We start from the raw sequence: 21231 nt of genomic DNA, 5'->3' as shown, positions 1-21231 counted from the left end.
ACAAAATAAAATGAATAATATACACGTGATAAAAATTTTAATACTAGCATTTTTTAAGTATCTTAAATAGAGGCTAAGTAGTAGGTCCTTGATGTTGTGGCTGTCTTCATGGAAGGGTATTTTGAATAATTAAAGATCTGAATACATTTTTAACAGTTTGTTTATTTATTTGAAAGGCAGAGTGACAGAGATATCTTCCATCTGCTGGTTTGCTCCCCAAATGCCTGCACCAGCCATGGCTGGGCCAGGCCAAAGCCAGGAGTCAAGAACTCCATCCTGGTCTCCAACAGTGACAGGAACCCAAGAACTTAAGCATGACAAGCACATTAGCAGAAAACTGTATTGGCTGTGGGACTTAGTCCCAGGCATTCTGATGTGGGACATGGGCATCTTCAATGGCAGCTTAACCCACTGTGCCACAAAGCCCACCCCAAGATCTGCATGCTTTGAATAAATGGATCCAGAGAACCTATCAAATGGCCAGCATTTTAGCACTGATTGTAGGTTTTGCACACACAGGACACCAAGTGAGGATGATGGATGGGAATCCAGTTTGTGCTCCGCTCACCAAACTCTGTGTCCAGTTGCAGGACATGAGCTGAAGGGTTACCTTTCTCCCATCCCCATATAGACAGAGGGAGTCCAGGCAGCCCTGCTTATGTGTGTGTCATCTAATCTCATATCCCTTTGAGACCAGGATTATTGTCCTATGGTCTCATTACTGGCCCACAGAGGCCAGATGATGTATTGACCATTTCATTGCTGGTAAGAGCTGGAACTTTGATCCAGGTCTAAGGATTCCATGTTAATACTCCTTCCCTGCACTACTGGATCCTCTTTCCTGAGGAGTCTACACCGTGCAGCAAATATTCCTGGAATGAGGATGTTGTAAGTACCAGCAATTTTAAGGTATGAAAATGAAATCTTAGAAACCACACTCCAGTATCTGTCACAAACTCTTCAAATTAACACTGATCTCTGAAGCAACTTCAGTGGTGAGTTTTTAATTGACAGAAATCATAAGCTTTGGTTGCCAAAGGGTAAATTTTGGGCTATCATTCCCCTTATACATTTATAGGAAAATCTAACAGCAAGTGTAATTAGAGCTTAACTTTGAACTATCAGGTAAATGATGTGGTATTACCTCAAAACTGAAGTTAAAATCTGAAGCTCTGTATTCTCAATCAGGCCCAGATTTTGGAAAAAGATTTAGAAAAATACATTAACTTGTAATCTATTAATTTTTAACAACTAGCTTTAAAGCTAAAGGCTTTTACACCATTGTTTGTGACGATGCCGTGTGGTAACTCGTAGTAACAGTAATGACTAGTCTGCAACATGGCACTATCTCAGGAGGGCAGGAAGGATCAGGGGGTTGTTCTCATGCACCCAGTTTTCTGTGAAACAAGGTCAGTGTACTGGGGAATTGGGCCTGGGAGTAGCTGTTTGTTTCTGTCTCTCTTCTGTCTTGCTTGCGCAGGTCCAGTAGGCAGGAACTCAGATAAGTGATGAGAATCTCTGGAGATGTGGAGGTGAGGGAGGAGGAGACAAAGACAAAAAGAAGTGGTTAGGAGTGCATCTTTCCTGACGCGGTTGTAGACGTGAAACCGACTTGAGTTTGGCCCTGGTATTTTGTTAAATTGAGTAATGTAACCTATCTGTACATATTTTTTTTTTTTTTGACAGGCAGAGTTAGAGAGAGAGAGACAGAGAGAAAGGTCTTCCTTTTTCTGTTGGTTCACCCCACAAGTGGCCACTACGGCTGGCACACTGTGCCGATCAGAAGCCAGGAGCCAGGAGCTTCCTCCTGGTCTCCCATGCAGGTGCAGGGACCCAAGAAGTTGGGCCATCCTCCACTGCACTCCCAGGCCACAGCAGAGAGCTGGAATGGAAGAGGAGCAACTGGGGCAGAATCCAGCGCCCCAACCGGGACTAGAACCTGGGGTGCCGGCGCTGCAGGTGGAGGATTATCCTAGTGAGCCACGGTGCCAGCTATCCATACATATTGACCACAGACTCTTAGGCCTGGCAGAAACCCCTGTGGCCGTCTGCCTCGTATTCTGGACATATCTGAGAGATGGGCTGCTGGGTTCCGCTCCTAGTGGCGATGTCAGCATCTGCCATGGTTGAGGGACATTGAGTGGTAGAAGAGTCACTTAGTAAATTGAGTTGTGTCTTCCTGTGATTCGTAGCCTTTCATCGTGTTAAGATCCAGCACCAAGTGCTGTCTTGCTTACTGTATCTGAACAAAGCTATCGTGTCTACATGTAGTCTTACTATCCCTCTTCAATGGATCCTCACGTGACCTGGTTGCCAGAACCTACACTGTTCTGCTTGGCCTTTTTGAGCTGGGTCACGCATTTGCTGAATCCCAGCATGGGTATGTGGGCTTGTGGTGCTCCTTAATCTGCAGCCCAGAGTTGTGTGAGCTTTCTTGAGGAGCTAGAGCACGTTGTCATTTGCAAAGCTAGATTTTTGTTTGTGACTTGACACGGCTAAGTAGCAGGTTGTGAAGTTAGCACATTTCTCTAGGATTGCTCATATGCAAGAGTCATCCTGAAATGACAGGCCTTCCCTGCAGATGTGGTGAACAACTCACATTGGAGAAATGCCGTCTGTGTTTTGGACTTGCAACATCACCTCAGTCTGCACATAAAAGTGGACTTAGAGTGAGTCTATAGCCACATGGTTATGTGTCACCGAGAAGCAGTCTTGGAGAAGGACGTTCTGAATGCTCATGTCAGCCTCTTGCCTGTGTGGCCTTTTGGTGTGAGACAGAGGTGATCTTTCCTCTGCTTTCCTTTCCCCTAGCTACTTCCTGCATCCAGGGGAGGCCAGTGTGTTCAGTGGCCCTGGGGGAGAGCCCTCCGTTGGTGTTTCGGGCTGCACAGGGAAGCCTCTTTGTGGTTAAATACTGGAAGGGGCACGTGTGAAACCTTGTGCCTTGCTGTAGCCCTGACTTCATCTCTCCAGCTTGTTCTTGTGCCGTGCAGACCCAGTTTGGAGATGAACACGGCGTCGTGGTGCCACCTACGCCACTGTTTATTTCATTGATTTGGATGGCTTGTGCTGCTCTTGGCTGTGGACCTGCGAAAGCAGAGCTGTGGGATAAAGCGGCCTGAATCATGAAATGAAAACCATGTACCTTTTTGGAGGCCCAGTAGAAAGAAATGATTTATTTTTGCCCTACCAAATAAAACATTCTAGGAATCCAAGGTGAAAATTGGATTTTAACTGCTACTAACACTTTGAGCGTATAAAATCAGCGAGTGTTGAGTGTTTTGCTTGATTAACAGAAGAGCCTAGGGCGTCCAGTACAAGAATGATGTGCGTACGACGCGGACTGGTGTCTTACATAAATCTGATGGATTTATAAAAGTGGAAATAAACATTAAGCACACTTTGGCAGGCAGACCGCAGCAATGGAGACCATTGTGTTTTTAACCTAATTGTCTTGTTACCAGTCTGATGTCTGGATCATTGTTCTCGCTTCTTTCTCCTGTCCTTCGTAGTTCAAGTTTAAGTCTTCTTGTGGTTAAGCATAAGGCTTTGGGAACGACCTGAATCCAGCATAAAATACCTTACAGCCCAGGCTTCATGGAACGTGGAGGTCCTTGGGCCTATGTGAACATACACTAAGGCTTTTCTCAGTTCCTCTTCCAGAAGGATATGGCATTGCAAGTTTAAGGAACAACAACAACAACAAACCTCCATGATTTTTTTTTTCTATGTCTACTTCTACCTAATTCAAAATGTCTTCAAGCCAACTTCAGTTTCAGGGCTATTAACGTTGTCTTAGAGAGCCATTTCCTTTGGAGCCAGATACTCTCTCCAGTGGCCAATCTAAATAATCTGATTGATGGAGCACCCACAGTCTGCTCTACTCATATGCCTTTTACTGTCCGAGGGAGTGTGATAAACCGAAGGGATCTTACATGGGACATCTGGGACAGGGAGCTCTTATCTGGTAACTGCTGTCACGGTGCTGGTAGCCATGCGCTTACACATGTTGGAAATAATGCCCCGTGTTGTACATTTATTTCCCCTTTTGCTTCTCATGACCTTATGAAAAAGATCCTATAAGTTGTACCCCGTGTTATAGATAAGAAAATTAGCCTAAGATAATGCATGTAAGAAGTCCTAGAGTTGGAATTGAGACCCACGCTGCTCTAACTCAAGTCACATTTTAAACCTCAATCATATACTGCATTTGGAGAGCACACAGCAATGTGTTGACATCATTAAATACCTAAGGGCTTCAAAGCTGTGTTGCAATTACAACTTCATTAACTGATGTGGGCCTTCTGCAGTTTGTTCTTGCTTTGCAATTCAAGTATGTTGTCACCTAGAGCCTTGATGAGAATTCTGTGTGCTTGGGGAGATCTGGAGGGTGACTTGTGACCATTGCCCCCTCCTCTTCCGAGAGTCACTGCCTGCTTGGACTTGGAGTCCACAGGCTCTGTTTACTGGCCTGGCTTTGTGTGCTAGTCTTGGTTTTCCCAAAGCCACTGCTGGCCTCAGTGGACTGCAACTGGTTGGGTCCTTGGTTCTTTAGGTAATTTGTTCCTTCCTTGGTTCATTCCTTCAGTGTTTATTGGAGCATTTGGAATGTGTACTGTGTCCTGGGATATAAAGATAAATACGATACATATGCATTCAATTAAAATGCGTAGCAGAGGCAAAAGAGCTGTGTAGAAAGTGCTTGGGGGTGGGTAGAGAGGAGGGAGGAACCCTCTGCAACTGATGAGACAGAGGGGGCTTCACAGTGACCGCTCTGCAAGCTGGGTTTTGTGGGATGCATGAAGTTTGGGGAAGGAAGAGAGAAAGGGGCCTTCTAGGGAGAGACAGTGCCTTTTGTAAATATGTTGTTGGTTCAGAAAGTGAAGAATCCTGTGATGAGCCTAAGAATACCTGTAGAGAGGGAGAGAAGAGGTTGCCCTCAGTGGGACTAGAATGGACCTGTGTGTCCTGCTATGGGAAGTTCTGTTTTTAGGCAATGGACAGCCACCAAATATTGAATCAATGGCTTGATATGATCTATCACATTTGTCTTTGAAAAGATGGGGGGAAATCATCTGGGGGAGATTGTAGAGGGCAAGCCAGAGGCGGGCAGAGTGAACCCGTAGGTATTCTGTATTTGTGCACAAGACAAAGAAGTGGGGTTTAGACAAAGCCTGCAGGGAAGGGATTGAGATTCACGTGGTCCTCCCTACACAATGGCCTTTGAATTGGACAGAGAAATAGCTGTTTCTCTAGGTCTTTCCTACCCCAGGAACTTGCAGTTGCTTCCCTCAGTTTCTTCTGACCTCACGTGTTTGATCAGGAGTCTGACCTGGTCTTTACTGTTGACAGCAGTGCAGTTCTGGTAGTTTCTAAGCCTCACTTTGCTGCCTGCTCAGGCTGGTCGGATGTCAACCCGCCAGCACGGTCCTAGCTTGACTGACCTCTCTGAGTCAGGCCGCTTGGCTGCCTGGAGCCTGTGTCTTGCCAGAACCAGTCTGGCTCAGCCCATCACCATTTCTTGCCCTGTCCTCTCCTGTACTGTCCCTCCTCAGGCCTTGAGGGTTATAGGAAGACCAGATCTGTGGCACACTGGCAAGTTTTACACACATCCCCCACCCGGATAGCCCAGATCCACATGAAAGATTTAAACAGCTACAACCGAAATTTGAAACGTTTAAATTCATCATTTAAATTATGAAGTTCTTACTGGGGATGAAAAAGACAATGGAAACTGGGGTTTTATAAAGTGCTCTGAGCAGCACGGCAGGTTTTCATAAACCTAAAAACACGAAGGGTTCTTCTTTGGAAATGTTCATGTTCACTTCAGTGTTGCATTTATTCTGCCCTGGTATTTTGCTGCCGGGTTTATGGCTTTTTCCCCCGTCTCTAATTGTGTCGCTAACAAGGGAGCTGTTTTATAACGTGACTGTGAAGCACAACAGTGCTCTGGAGCGGAGCACCCTGCCCTCAATTAACCCCCATGTCACACCTCCTCCTTGCAGTGCGGCAAAGCTCTCCCTGGCCTTTCGAAGCAAGAGGACTGCTGTGGAACTGTGGGTACCTCCTGGGGCTTTCACAAATGCCAGAAATGCCCCAAGAAACCATGTAAGTGATGTTTCATCATTCTTTTGCAGGTTAATGTAGCGTGTCTGGTTGTTTTTTTTTTTGATTACTACTTTAATAACGGCACCATTAGAGTTTCAAAGAAGCCTCATGCTGAATTCTAGAACGTATTAAAGCCATGTCAAATGTATATTGTCTTTCTGGAAATCTTCCAACTCCAGGCAAATGTTCATTGATTTTTTTTAATTAGTTCAGTTATCAACTGCCTTTCTCAATTGGATTATTTATGGAAGGAAAAAAATGTGTTTTAAGAGATAATAAACCAAAAAATTGTTTTTGTCTCAGGGAAAGATAAAATGCTAAATCAATGTTTTGAGCCCATAAAAAGTTAGTGCTGTTATTTATATGGCTAAAGTATTTAAATGAAGTTTTCATTACTATCCTGTAGTTTCTCTTATATTATACTATAGGACTTCGTCCCCCCCCCCCAAAAAAAAGATTAAAATGAAGAAATGATTGGTTGCTGCTATATAAAAGAAATTTGTAACCACTGGAGCACATTTTTCCCCTGTTTTTCTTAGCACTATCTTTAAATTTTATTTATTTAATTTGAAAGGCAGAAAGAAAGAGGGAGGGATGGGTGGACAGAGCTCTCCTACTCACTGGTTAATTCCTTCAAATGCTGCAACAGCTGGGTTTGGACCAGGCTGAAGCAGAGGCTGGAAATTCAAGACAGGTCTCCCACATAGATGCAAGGACAAAACTACTTGAGCAATTGCCTAGGGCCTTGCAGGGTGTCCATGAGCAGGAAGCTGGAATCAGGAGCAGGAACTCTGGTATGGGATGTGGGTACCCAAAGCAGGGCCTTGCCTACCGCACCAAACGCCTGGCCCATTAGCACCACTTTTACACAATTATAATCCTCTTTGACTTCAATCTATGTTAATACCTATTTGCTTGCATTTGTCTTTAATACATTTTTCAGAATCTGTTGATTTGAATTTATCTAGGCTCATCTCTTTCTGTTACTCTCTTCCCAATAATAGTATTGTTTTGTTTTAGGTTTTATTTACTTGAGAGTCAGAGTTAGAGGGAAAGACAGAGGTCTTCGATACACTGGTTCGCTCCCCAAATGGCTGCAATGGCTGCAACTGTGCCAATCCGAAGCCAGGAACCAAGAACTTCTAGGTCTCCCACGCGGGTGCAGGAGCCCAAGCACTTGGGCCATTCTCTACTGCTTTCCCAGGCCATAGCAGAGAGATGGATCAGAAGAGGAACAGCTGGGACTAGAACCAGTGCCCACATGAGATGCTGATGCCATAGGCAGAGATTTAGCCTACCATGCCACAGCTCTGGCCCCCAATAATAGTTTTTTTTTTCCTTAAGATTTTATTTATTTATTTATTTATTTATTTTGAGAGAGAGAGAGAGTTACAGACTGTGAGAGGGAGAGACAGAGAAAAAGATCTTCTCTCTGTTGGTTCACTCCTCAAATGGCTGCAACGGCTGGAGCTGTGCCTATCCGAAGCCAGGAGCCAGGAGCCAGGAGCCAGGAGCTTCTTCCAGGTCTCCCACACAGGTGCAGGGGCCCAAAGACTTGGGCCATCTTCTCCTGCTTCCCAGGCCATAGCAGAGAACTGGATTGGAAGAGGAGCAGCCGGGACTAGAACTGACACCCATATGGGATGCTGGCACCGCAGGTGGAGGATTAACCTACTGCGCCACGGCACCAGCCCCCAATAATAGTTTTTGACCACAGTATTAACTCTGGGTAGCTTATTTCTTTTTTCTTTTTAAGATGTGTTTATTTAATTAAGATTTATTTATTTGAGAGGCAGAGTTACAGACAGAGAGGGAGAGACAGAGAGGTTTTCCCTCTGCTGATTGACTCCCCTAATGACCACAGTGGTTGGAGCTGTGCCTATCTGAAACCAGAAACCAGGAGCCAGGAGCTCTTTCCAGGTCCTTCCTGTGGGTACAGGGGCTCAAGCAGTTGGGCCATCTTTTTTTTTTTTTTTTTAAACAGGCAGAGTGGACAGTGAGAGAGAGAGAGAGAGAGAGAGAGACAGAGAGAAAGGTCTTCCTTTGCCATTGGTTCACCCTCCAATGGCCGCCACGGCTGGCGCGCTGCGGCCAGCGCACCGCGCTGATCCAATGGCTGGAGCCAGGTAGTTGTCCTGGTCTCCCATGGGGTGCAGGGCCCAAGTACTTGGGCCATCCTCCACTGCACTCCCTGGCCACAGCAGAGAGCTGGCCTGGAAGAGGGGCAACTGGGACAGAATCTGGCGCCCTGACCAGGACTAGAACCCGGTGTGCCAGTGCTGCAAGGCGGAGGATTAGCCTAGTGAGCCGCGGCGCCGGCCCAACAGTTGGGCCATCTTGCACTGCTATCCCAGGCCGTTAACAGAGAGCTAGATCGGAAGTGGAGTAGCCGGGCTCCACAGCACCAGCCCCTGTTCATTTATTTATAAGTCAGAATTACACAGAGAGAGGGAGAGACAGACAGGGACACAGCGAGGGAGATCTTCCATCTGCAGGTTCTCTCGCCAAATGGTCTCGGGCTGAGGCAGGCTGAAGCCAGGAGCCAGGAGCTTCTTCCAGGTCTCCTAAATAGGTACGGGGCCCAAGCACATGGGTCATCTTCCTCTGCTTTCCCAGGTGCATTAGCAGGGAGCTGGATCAGAGCAGAGCAGCCGGGACTCAAGTCGGTGCCTATATGAGATGCTGGTGCTGTAGGCAGCAACTTAACCTGCTGTGCCACAGCGCTGGCCCCTAGATAACTGATCTCTAACAAGTATTTCCTAGTGGTTGGCATTTGGCACAGCCATTGAGTCACCACTTGGGATGCCCACATGCCATATACAAATGCCCGGGTTCATGTCTGGGCTCCTCCACTTTCCAGTCAGCTTCCTGCCAACGAAGCAGCAGATTAAGGCTCAAGGAGTTGGCTCCCTGCCACCTACATTGGAGATGTAGATGGAGTTCTGGACTCTTACCATTAGCCAGGCCCAACCGTGGCTGCTGTGGCCATTGGGAGAATGAACCATCAAATGGAACCTCTTTCTGCCTTTGGAAAAAAACAATGGGAGGAAAAAATGAAATACTCCTAGAAAGTGTTTGGAGTTTTTTGTTTTGTTTTACATGTAATCATTATATTTTTGCCAAGTGAAAAGGTGATATTTTTCTCAGTCATCTTCATTTGCCTCATGTGATTGAAGATAGACAGGTAGATCATAGATTTAAATATTATGAGTACATATTAAATTATATATTTTTAAATTTTGGTGAAATAATTGGAGCTTTATACTCTACATGTCTGCAACTTACGAGAATGTACTTCCTTCAGTGGGTACAGACATGAAAGTTATCACACAGTACAAAGGAAAGGTTCTTTTAATTCTTATTGATGATGACCTAATATGAAAATAAAGCCATTGTTAGCCATAGCACAGGTTATTTAGCCCACCCTCCTAATGTGATGCCTTTGGCTTGAAAAGGGGGCTTGTTACATTTTCTGGTTACATGGATATTCACAGTTTTTCTCATGAACAATAATATTTGTTCTTCTATTTTTGTTTGTAATTGTTTTCTCTCAAACTTAAAAAGTTTTGTCAACGCCCCAAGCCCTTGTTAATGCTGCTCTGATCTTTGCAGGACTCATTTGTGGAAATGCCCACTGAAGTTTCTGATTATTACTAAGTTCTTTGTTGAGGAAAATATTCCCATATTAAGGACATTTGGTCCTGAGAGAATGTTCCAAGTAGATTCTTTAAGCTGATTTGCTAATCATTTGCAGCGTGAGTGATGGTCTCCTTACGAGATGATCCACTTGCCTCCACTTACGTAGGCAACCTGCCAAAGGGTCATCTAGGATGCCTGTGTTAGGATTTCAAGAGCAGGGTGCTTGAAGTTAGATAGACCCAAGCTTGACTCCCAGCTCTTGGTGTTTGCTGTTGAATCTTAGGACTCGTTAGGCAAGAATCTAGATTTTAAATGTTGAGAAAGCCTCGCCCTCCTTTCTTTGAAGTGTGTCCCCTTGCTGTGTGTGTAGTGGGAGGGCTGTTGCAGAGGGAGATCTTTTTGCTGCTGTTAGGTCGAGGGACTGAGAATGAGACAAGTTAGGTTCTTAAAACTTTGCTCTGTTGACGATCTCTCATGCCTCCGTCATCTTCCTTATTTCTCTTTCATTGACACTCCTTCTCTGTGTGTCTTGTCTTTGGCTGCTCTGCTTTCCTCTCTTTTCTAAATCCCAAAGTAACAGAGAGAGTGATAGACGTTCCATTGTCTTGATAATGGTTTATGTTGAATGTGAAACTACAGAGTAGCTGTTACTTTGAACTAAACACTGATGAAAATAATTCATATGGTAGCTCCTGTAATGTCTAAAATCGGAGGAACCGATTTAACTTCAGGAGGGGCGATGTGGATTATGGATGAAGTAAACGATTAACATCTTGACATTTATGCTGTTTGTGCCTTCTTAGTGACTCACTCTTAAGAAACACACTCAGGGTCACATTCTTCCTGTGTCATTTAAAAAAAAAAAAAACTTTCCTTTCCTTGGTTGGTACTCCTCTCTAAATCATATTCATCTTGGAAGAGAGCAGACTTGCCTTGGCTTTAGATGGTATGGTTTTGTGTTCCATGCCCTTTTTTTTTTTCCCTCCTCACTCAAAGTAGTTCAAACTCCAGTTTTCAATTGGCTTTTATTTAATGCTTGAAGTTCTATTTAGCCACAAACAGAAAGACCTTTCATTGTTGATCATTTTTGCTGTGAAAACTTACTTTTAAATCCACAAATGACTTCCATGAGTAGTGTGTGATCTATTAGAAATGTGCTTAGAATGAGCAAGTCACTTGGCCTTTAAACATTTTTCAAAGAAAATTGACACGGAATCCTAAGCTGAAGAGAATTCTATGAGTTCTGGCCGGCTCTCTCCCTGGAGGCAGACAACTGTTGAAACTTCTAAAACACGTTATTATCTCTCGTCTTTGAAGAATTCACAGATTCCACAATCTCTGCAAGCAACTTGCTCCACAGTATCTTCGTTGTCTGGAGCAAGACTAGACGTTAGGCCCAGAGGCTGCAACTCCCATGTGCCAGCGTCTTCCCTCGTAACTAACCATCTCCAGACTCTTCACTTTGACCTTCCATTTTTTGTTTAAAAATGTTACTACTAATTTTATTTGAAAGGCAGAGATGTTTGATCCACTGGTTCACTTCCCAGATGCCTACAACAGTCAAAGAAGGTAGAGCCAGGCTGAAGGTAGGAACCTAGAACTCAGCAGGGTCTCCCACATGGGTGGCAAGGACCCAGGTGCTTGAGCCATCTGCTGTCTTCCAGGGTACACAGCAGGTAGTTGAATCAGAAGTGGAACAGCCAAGGCTTCAATCAGGCATCCGATAAGGAATGTGGGTGACTTAAGTGCTGCACCAAACACCCGATCTTCTGTTATAGATACCTAGAAAAATCTGAAGAGCAGGAGAAAAACAGAGGCACTTAAAATAGTTCATGGAGAAAAATGGAATTAAAAGATACTTACTGCGATGGGAAAAATTTTGAGACACATAATAGGTATTTTCCATAATCTTTTTGGAAGACCCCTCTACATGGGTTTTAAATGCTTTTGCACCAAAATAAACATCTTTTATTGTTTTCCATGAACTTTTTTGAAGTAATCATTTCATATAGCAAAGAAAGGAAGTAAAGAAGGAGAGGGACCCGTTAGTAAGTATTCACCCTGTTCCATTGGGATGACAGATAAAACAGATATTGAGAGCAACATAATTTTATTTTTCAGAATAAAATTGCTATTTTCACTCTGAACTTTCCATTTTTGCTCCTATCCAGGCTTTTTTAAAAGGTCTAATCATCTATCCTATTTTGATTACAGCCTGTTTTCTGCTTTACATTGCAGGAAACTACAATGACATTTGAGATTTGGCCAGTGCTTGTGGTCAGGTACTGTGGAAGGCATGTTGTGTGTGAATTATCTCTAAACACCACACAGCCTTACCCTGCCTGGTGTATGGGAATATCCTCACTGTGCAGAATTTTAGTTTGACACCTAGGAAGTTTGTTGCCAAGGTCACAAAGCTAATGATAGGCACAGCCAAGATTGGAACCCATGTCTATTTGGTCCCAAAACTTAGGCTGTATTCATTATGCCTGGTAGTATTTCTCAGGTTTCCTTTTGGTGGATCAGGATCTCGGTGAATAAGGTTTTGTTGATAAATTGTCAGCCACAGCATCAGTGGTGTTTGAGTTTTGTGACTCAGCACACACTTAACCACAGCAGCCCTTTTAATGTCTTTGCCTCATCAGCTTCCCATTCTTCTCTGTTTACAGTGCTAAGAATCATAAGGAGAATGCCTGAACCTATAGTTATGGTAGAGCTATGTTTTATTGTCAAAGCTGAGAAACTTTTGAGAGTAAAATGCTGTTAACTAACTTTCCCAGAACAGCAAAAATAACCTGACCATGTCCCAGACAGAGCAGGACATTGTGGTCAACCTCCCTAGGCTGGATAGGAAAACCCAAGCCTCCAAAGCAAATTGGAGAGGGGAAAAATAGAGCCTTTGTTAATAAAAATATTTAATCACACATTGGAAGAAAATTAAAAATAATTTATAATTATTGTATAATTATAAACAATTATTGTATAATTGTTGTAGTTAGCATCATAAAAACTTACAAGTTTTCAGACTATAATGAAAATAGGAAGTACACTGAAAAACATGTGAAAGAAATCATGAAGATACATGTTGGTATCAGTGAATAGGTCCATTGAGCCTTGAATAGCTTCAGTTACCAAATATAGTAGCTTTAAGATTCTAAGTATTTAAGCATGTAACCAAGAATTATTTCTTAACTTACAGCTTATCATGGATATAATCAAATGATCGAATGCCTACAAGGTTATAAGCGAGTCAACAATACCTTCTGTCAAGGTAAGGTTAACAGAATTGATTGGTGTAGACTCAACAGCTGTTTGGGTTCTTTGGCAGCTCAAGTTGTCTTACCACGTGTTACTCCTCAGCCCAGCCTGGAAAGGTCACACAGTGATTTACCTCCTGTTTGCTCCCTTTAGCTAAGGAAATCCAGAAATTTATTGTCTTGGTGCTGGAATTGCTTCACTACCATTGAAACTTTGGGAAAGTTTTACCTTCTATTAATTTGTGATAAAATCCCTAGAGTTTGGGTCACTTCACAGAGTACCCTGTAGTCTTCATGCACGTGGCCTCATATCCATGCAGGGTGCACATACACATTTGAGGGTCTTCAAAAGTTCATGGAAAAGAGGAATTTTAAAATACTGCAAATTTTCTGTGAACTTTTTAAAGTCTGCTTATATGTCCCTAACAGCTCTACTTCTTGGGTGATGCATGGTTGGGCAATGGAATGCCCTTTTTTACTTTAATCACAGTATGGCTGCCTGTCTCAAAATATTCAAGTATTAAATATCAAAGTGAACACGCTTTTCATAAGCATTTAAAAAAGCAATAGAACTAGATATGAAATGCCCTAAATTCTATTGTTCAGTTTATTTTGAATAATACCACCGAGCTGTCCAAGCAGAGAAAACCTCTAGTTGTGTCTGTACTTTGTTTGTGAGGAACCTTAAGCCCAAAGAGGTTCAGTGTCTGTCCCTGGCTTTATAGAACTGAGATTGTAACTTGGGTTTGCCAGTGCCTAGTGTAGTACACAGTTATGCTATCAGATTTTGTTGTAGTTACTTTGTGAGATGATTAGTACTCCCTTGCCCTTTCCCTGTCTAGCATGAAGGTCTTATTATTGGGATATTGGAAATAAGCATACATTGAAGTAAACAAAGAAACAGAGAATCTCCTAGAGTCTAAGTGAACCAAAAACCCCAGGAAGAACTGAGCCTGTGTCTTCTGACTTGGTGCCTATAGCCCATTCTCCTTGACTAGCATGTATCTACTGGCTATAGAGATTTTTTTTTTTTTTTACCAGAAACCTTTTATTTAAGGAATACAACTTCATGCATTTCATAAATACAACTTCAGGAACATAGTGATTCTTCTTACCGTACCTGCCCTCCCACCCACACTCCCACCTTTCTTTCTCCTCCCTCTCCTATTCCTATAATTCCTGTTCCTATAAAAAATATTTTTTGCTAAGATCTATTTTCAATTAACTTTATACACATAACATTAACTGTATACTAAGTAAAGAGTTCAGCAAATAGTATGACAAAAAAAAAAAAAAATGTTCCTCAACAGTTGAGACAAAGGCTGTTCAGTCATCGTGTCTCATAGTGTCAATTTCGCTTCTGTAGATTAGCTTTTAGGTGCTCTATTAGTTATCATAGATAGAATGAACATAATGTATTTGTCCTTTGCTTATTTGTCCTATGCTTATTTTACTGAATATGATGTTTTCCATTTTCATCCATTTTGTTGCAAATGACAGATTTTCATTTTTTTAAAATGCTGTGTAGTATTCCATGGTGCACATACCCCGTAATTTCTTTATCCAGTCTTCAGTTGACAGATGTGGATGGATTTCGTATTGTAGCTATTGTGAACTGAGCTGCAGTAAACTTGGGGTGCAGATAACTCTTTTATTTGCTGATTTCATTTCCCTTGGATAAATTCCCAGGAATGGGATGCTAGGTCATATGGTAGGTCTTTGTTCAGATTTCTGGAGTATCTCCAAATTGTCTTCCACAGTGAGTGTACCAGTAAACATTCCCACCAACAGTCAATGAGGGTACCTTTTCCCGACATCCTCGCCAGCATTTGTTTGTGGATTTCTGTATGAAAGCCATTCTAAAGGGATGAGGTGAAATCTCATTGTGGTTTTGATTTGCATTTTCCTGATGGCTAGTGATCCGGAGCATTTTTGCAAGTGTCTGTTGACCATTTGATTTCCTCCCTTGAAAAGCTCCCATTTAAGTCCTTTGCTCTTTTCTTAACTGGGTTGTTTGTTGTTGTTGAGTTTATTAATCTCTTTATATTCTGGTTATTAATCCTTTATCAGTTGCATAGTTTGCAAAAATTTTCTCCCATTCTGTTGGCTGTCTATTCACTTTGTTGAGTGGCTTTTTTTGCAGTGCAGAATCATCCTAATTTGATATAATCCCATTTGTCAATTTGGGCTTTGATTGCCTGTGCCTCTGGGGGTAGTTTCCAAGAAGTCTTTGACTATGCCAATGTCTAGCAGAGTTTCCCCAATGTTCTCTAAAAATTAGATGGTATTGAGTCATTATAGATTTAGGCCTTTGATCCATTTTGAGTGGATTTTTGTGTAAGGTGAAAGGTAGAGGTCTTGCTTCATGTTTGTGCATGTGGAGACCTGGTTTTGCTAGCACAGTTTGTTGAAGAGACTGTCCTTGTTCCAGGGATTGATTTTAGCTCCTTTGTCAAAGATAAGTTGGTTGTAGGTCATGAGTTGATTTCTGGGGTTCCTATTCTGTTCCATTGGTCTGTTCATCTGTTTTTGTACCAGTCGCAGGCTGTTTTGATTATAACTGCCTTGTAGTATGTCTTGAAATCTGGTATGATTTCAATGATTTTTAATTTGCTGAGACTTGCTTTATGGCCTAACATGTCTATCCTAGAGAAAGTTCCATGCACTGGTGAGAATAATGTGTATTCTTCATCTGTAGGATGAGAAGTTCTGTAGATATCCATTAGGTCCATTTGGTCTGTATTGTCAATTAACTCTGTTGTTTCCTTTTTATTTATTTATTTATTTTTTGCCTGGTTGATCTGTCCATTGCTGAAAGTGGGGTATTGAAGTTCCCCATTACTATTGTATTGGATTCTATGTCTCCCTTTAGGTTTTAAGTAGCCAGTTACCCTGTAATTAAGTACGTACACGTTTATTATGTCAGATCTTCCTGTTGAATTGATCCCTTAATCATTGCACAATGCCCTTCTTTGTCTCTTTTAACAGTTTTTGTGTTAAAGTCTATTTTGTCTGATATTGGGATGGCCACACCAGCTCTTTTTTTGGTTTCTGTTGGCATGGAATATCTTTTTCCATCCTTTCACTTTCAGTCTGTAGGTATCTTTCTTAGTGAGATGTGTTTCTTGTAGGCAGCAAATAGATGGGTCTTGTTTTTTAATCCATTCAGCCAGTCTGTATCTTTAACCAGAGAGTTGAGGCCATTTACATTCACGGTGACTGTTGATAAGGAATGACTTGGCACTGTCATTTTTTCACAAATATTCTCATTGTTTACTCTGGATTTCCTTTGTACTTTCACTGGGAGAGTTTCTTCCTTCATCTTCTTTCATAGTGATGATCATGTTTCTGTGTATAGCACATCCTTGAGCATCTTTTGTACTGCTGAATTTATGGTGACAAATTATTTTAATTTCTGTTTGCTATGGAAAGTCTGTATTTCACCTTCATTCATAAATGAGAGCTTTGCAGACAGAGTACAGTATTCTGAGTTGATTGTGGTTTTTTTCTCTTAAATTTTGGAATATATCTCGCTATTTTTACTACCCTGTCAGGTTTCTGATGAGAAGTCTGCTGTGAGTCTAATTGGAGATCCTCTGAAAGTAATCTGGCATTTATCTTATGCACATTTTAGAATCTTTTCTTTATGTTTTACTGTGGAGAGTTTAACTACAATATGTCGTGGTGAATATATTTTCTTGTCACGTCTAGTAGGAATTTTATGTGCTTCCTGTACTTGGATGTCTGTTTCTTTCTCCACATCTGAAATTTTTTTTGTAATTATTTTACTGGAAAGGCCTTCTAATCCATTCTCTTTCCATGCCTTCATGGGTTCTAAGACCCATATGTTGGGTTGTTTGATAGTATCCCATGAGTCTCCAAGAATGTTTTTAATTTTCTAATTTCTTCTACCTTTTTTTTTGTCTGACTGTAAAATTTCCAGTGATTTGTATTCTAACTTGGATATTCTTTTTTCTGCCCCACCAAGTCTTTTGTTAAGGCTTTTCACTAGCCAGCACCGTGGCTCACTAGGCTAATCCTCTGCCTGCAGCACCGGCACACTGGGTTCTAGTCCCGGTTGGAGCACCAGTTCTGTCCCGGTTGCTCCTCTTCCAGGCCATCTCTCTCCTGTGTCCTGGGAAGACAGTGGCTGCACCTGCATGGGAGATCAGGAAGAAACACCTGGCTCCTGGCTTCAGATTGGCACAGTGTGCCGGCCACAGCGGCCATTTGGGGGTGAACCAATGAAAGGAAGACCTTTCTCTCTGTCTCTCTAACTCTGCCTGTCAAAAAAAAAAAAAAAGGCTTTTCACCACATTTTTATTTGACCTATTGCATTCTTCATTTCCAACATTTCATTTTGATTTCTCTTTAAAATCTCAGTTTCATTCTTGTTATGTATGGAGTTCTTTAATTCATGAATTTGCTTCTACTTGTAAGTAATTACTTCTAAGTAATGTATGATCAATTTTTTGAATTCCAATTCCAGCATTTCTTAAGTCTCTTTATCTTCACATTTTAGTGTTGAAATGTTGTGTTCCTTTGGGGAGATCATGTTGTCTTCCTTGTTCTTGTTTCTTGAATTGTTTTGTTTATTTTTAGGCATTTGTGGAGCTAATTGGTTTTTTGTTTGTTTTTCTTGTAATGGCTTTTATCTTTGGACTATGCCTCTATCGCTTAGTGGAGTTCCGACCCTTTCAATGAATACCCAGAGGCATGTGCTGTGTGTGGCCAGTTTGCTGTGTTCTGTATTCCAGGGTAAGGGAAGTATCTAAGGTGACACCCAAGTTGGGCATGATAAATCTCTCTCTCTCTCTTTTTTTCTTTATCAGAGGGGAGGTTTGTTCAACTCTGTTGGCATAGTCTCACACTCACCTCTTTTCCTCATGGAGACCTATTGGAGCTAGCCCCAGTAGGTGGAATATTGATCCATTCTGCCACAAGAATCGCACAAAGGATCCCTGCAGTCCTCAGTGTGAACATGGATCCAGCAGCTATGACTCTCACCAGGTAGTCACCAAGCCCTGAGCCTGTGGAGCCATCCACCATGACTGCTCAGAGACCCACCCACACCCTGTGTCCTTGCACACAGCCACAGTGTTTTCACAGCCCTGGCACACAATGCTCCCACAGTCACGAGCACCCAAACCCCTGTCGGTTCTCCCAGCCAAAGGTGTCTCCTCCCTGCTGGTTGTTGGGCATGTGGACACAAGCTGCTGCAGCTATCATGTGTGCCCAAGATGGCGCCACTCTCCCTCGGCTCGTTACAGGACTCTGGTGCCAGGCGGTCATGGAGAAACGTGCCCCCTTTTTCCCCTCTGGGCTGGCAGGTTCTCTGTCCCCTACAGGACTCCAGGCTGTACTCATGCCAGGCTTTTCCCACGGCTTTATCACCGGTAGCTTGAGCTGCTGCAGTCTGGTCTCCCCTTCCTCTCCAATACTGGTGCTGAGGCTCTTGGCTGCCGGGATCCTGAGTTGTGCACGTCCACGCTCTCCACAAGGATCCAAAGTGTCTGTCTAATTTGTGTGGAGTTTCCTCTGCAGTTTTCTCCTAACTCATCCTGTAGATTGTATTCTCTCCACTTTATTTTTTAACTATCTTCCCCTAAACTAGAGCAGTGTAATCCCCCCCTCCTTCTGCCATCTTGGAATCCTCTGACTAGAGATTAAAGTCATACATAGGTGAAGTACATATTAAAATGTGATTCATGATTCATCATAAAATGATTCATGCCAAATAAGTATCTTAACTACCTGAGAATTTTCTCAAGTAAATTGTCTACTCCATAGTGTATCTTTATAACTTTTATGATATGCAGTGTCATTGTTGGGTTAAAGAATTTTCTTTGAAATGCACAAAGATATACCATGCCTTAAACATAGTGGCTTAAAATATTTAAGCCTTCATTATACATGACAGAGTGTTGGAAAAGTTAGACTTAATCGCTCAAGGAGAAGGCATTCAATGTTTTTTTTTTTTTAGAAATATCTGCAAACTTGGTAACAATAGAATAATGGATTAATCTATTTTAAGTCAATAGAATTTGAGATATGACCAAATTAAGTTCAGTGGATGATACACTGAATGAGTAGGTTAAACAAATGGATTAGATAGTTAAATATATTCCGTATAAGTCAAGTCATTGTTTCAGAGATTTGGATGAGAACCAACGTGAAAGGATTCAGCATGTTTGTTGAATGTGTTAGTAGAAATAGAATGGGCAGGGTAGTGGAAGTAATAGCCTCATACCTGTGTCCATGAGACAGAATTTGGGGCTTGGAAGTTCAGCAGTCATTGTCTTTGGTTGATAAGGTCAGTGAAGGGCTTGGAAACATGAGTGTATTTAACCTGCAGAAGTGAGGATTGAAGAGAAGTGTAATGACTGCTTTATAAACAAGACTAAACATTACCAACCATGCTGTAAAATAAAACTTGTAATAAGTTGCTTCAGAAGCCAATGTCAGTAAGATGGTGTTGTAAGGAGATATATTTACAACAACTGCGTTAAAGTCCCTTTGTGGACTAGACTTTGCCAACTCAGTCCTCAAATGTCTTCAGAAAGTACTGAGGTTGCGGCCCAGAATTGGGATTGGACAGCTGCTTAGTAGCTATTGGCTAGGGATGTTACTTGTCATTTCCATCCTGAGTACCACAAATGGTTAGAAGTCACTGGAGGTACATTCCAGTCTGCACACTGTCTTCAGGGACAAAGGCTGTGTACAAGAGAGAAATGATAGCTCATCTTATCACGCAGGTTGTAGCTCTTAGTTACATTCCTGAAGTGTCTCTTGTGATTAGATAAATGTATTTGCTCCATTGTACTTTGAGAGAGGAGGTTCCTTATTGATTCTTCGCTGTTCTAATCCTGTATAGCTAATTGATAGACACGTGTCCAGAGTATCTAATTTCTTAATAAGTCAGATAGTAGAGAACACTCAAGGATTCCTTGGTGTGGTGTGTTCACAGGTAGTTGTTTGTCACTTCTGCCTCTTGTAGATCTTGGAAGACAGAAGAAGTGCTATCTTTTAGGGTGTTTCGTGGCATTGTTTCTTCCTAACGTATGAGTATTTGGAATAATTGATTGAAGAAGACATTTGGTCCTAAATTTTTCTTTATAGAAAGGCTTTAAATAATGGATTAAATTGCTTTGATAGCTATGGTATTACTCAGATTTTTCCATTATTATTTTGTGTCAGTTTTGATAGTTTGTGTTACTTTAATAGTATTCACTTCATCTAGAATTTGAGATTTTTTCATGTAAAGTTTAACATGCTCTGATTATCATTTAAATGTCCCCCTAGTTTATATAGCAACCCTAACACCCCACCTACTTTCAGTTATGCTATTTGGTATTTGTGCTAAATACTTTTTTATTAATGATGCTTCCAGTGCTTCATTGATTTTTTTTTTAATCAGACTTTAAAAGAATGAATTTTTGCCTTTGTTTCTGTGTACATTTGGCTTTGTATGTATGTATTTTCTGTAATTTCAGTTGTTTCCTTTTTTCTGCCTCCTTTTTTCAGCTAGCTACTGTTCTCTAATTTCTTTGCATATGTACTGAGGTTGTTAATGTCAACCTCCTTCTCTAATCTGTACATGTAAGAATATAAGTTTCTGTCAGTCTAGGTTCTGACTTTATTTGTATCTCTCAATTTTGTGTTATATTCTTATTATCTTAAAGTTAAATTTTAAAAATTCCTGATTTCCTTTTTTGAAAAAGATTTATGGCCAGCACCGCAGCTCACTAGGCTAATCCTCCACCTTGTGGTACCAGCACATCGGGTTCTAGTCCTGGTTGGGGCGCCGGATTCTGTCCCGGTTGCCCCTCTTCCAGGCCAGCTCTCTGCTGTGGCCAGGGAGTGCAGTGGAGGATGGCCCAAGTGCTTGGGCCCTACACCCCATGGGAGACCAGGATAAGTACCTGGCTCCTGCCATCGGATCAGCGCTGTACGCTGGCCGCAGCGCACCAGCCGCAGCGGCCATTGGAGGGTGAACCAACGGCAAAGGAAGACCTTTCTCTCTGTCTCTCTCTCTCACTGTCCACTCTGCCTGTCAAAAAAAAAAAAAGATTTATGTAGAATCTCATTCTTTTTTATAGCTGAATAATATTCCATTGTGTATGCATGCCACATTTTCCTTATCGCTTCATCTGACAATGGATACCCCTGTTGATTCTCTATTTTGGCTGTTGCAAACAGGGTTGCAATCAAGGGGGTACAGGTATCT

General features: G+C 42.1%; 1 protein-coding gene across 15 annotated transcripts in view; it reads left to right on the top strand.

The window, feature by feature from the left end:
* The window catches only part of LTBP1 (latent transforming growth factor beta binding protein 1), a 445461-nt gene that overhangs the window by 255291 nt on the left and 168939 nt on the right, over positions 1-21231 (top strand). For all 15 annotated transcript variants that reach the window (XM_008254559.4, XM_070069261.1, XM_070069260.1 and 12 more), the window contains 2 exons: positions 6006-6108; positions 12947-13018. In XM_008254559.4, the coding sequence (XP_008252781.3) occupies positions 6006-6108; positions 12947-13018 (175 nt within the window). The remainder of the gene's footprint in view (positions 1-6005; positions 6109-12946; positions 13019-21231) is intronic.

The sequence above is a fragment of the Oryctolagus cuniculus genome, chromosome 2 (assembly GCF_964237555.1).
Source record: "Oryctolagus cuniculus chromosome 2, mOryCun1.1, whole genome shotgun sequence".
Classification (NCBI taxonomy): domain Eukaryota; kingdom Metazoa; phylum Chordata; class Mammalia; order Lagomorpha; family Leporidae; genus Oryctolagus; species Oryctolagus cuniculus.
The sequence above is the reverse complement of the archived record's forward strand: the minus strand, read 5'-3'. Positions and strand labels throughout refer to the sequence as shown.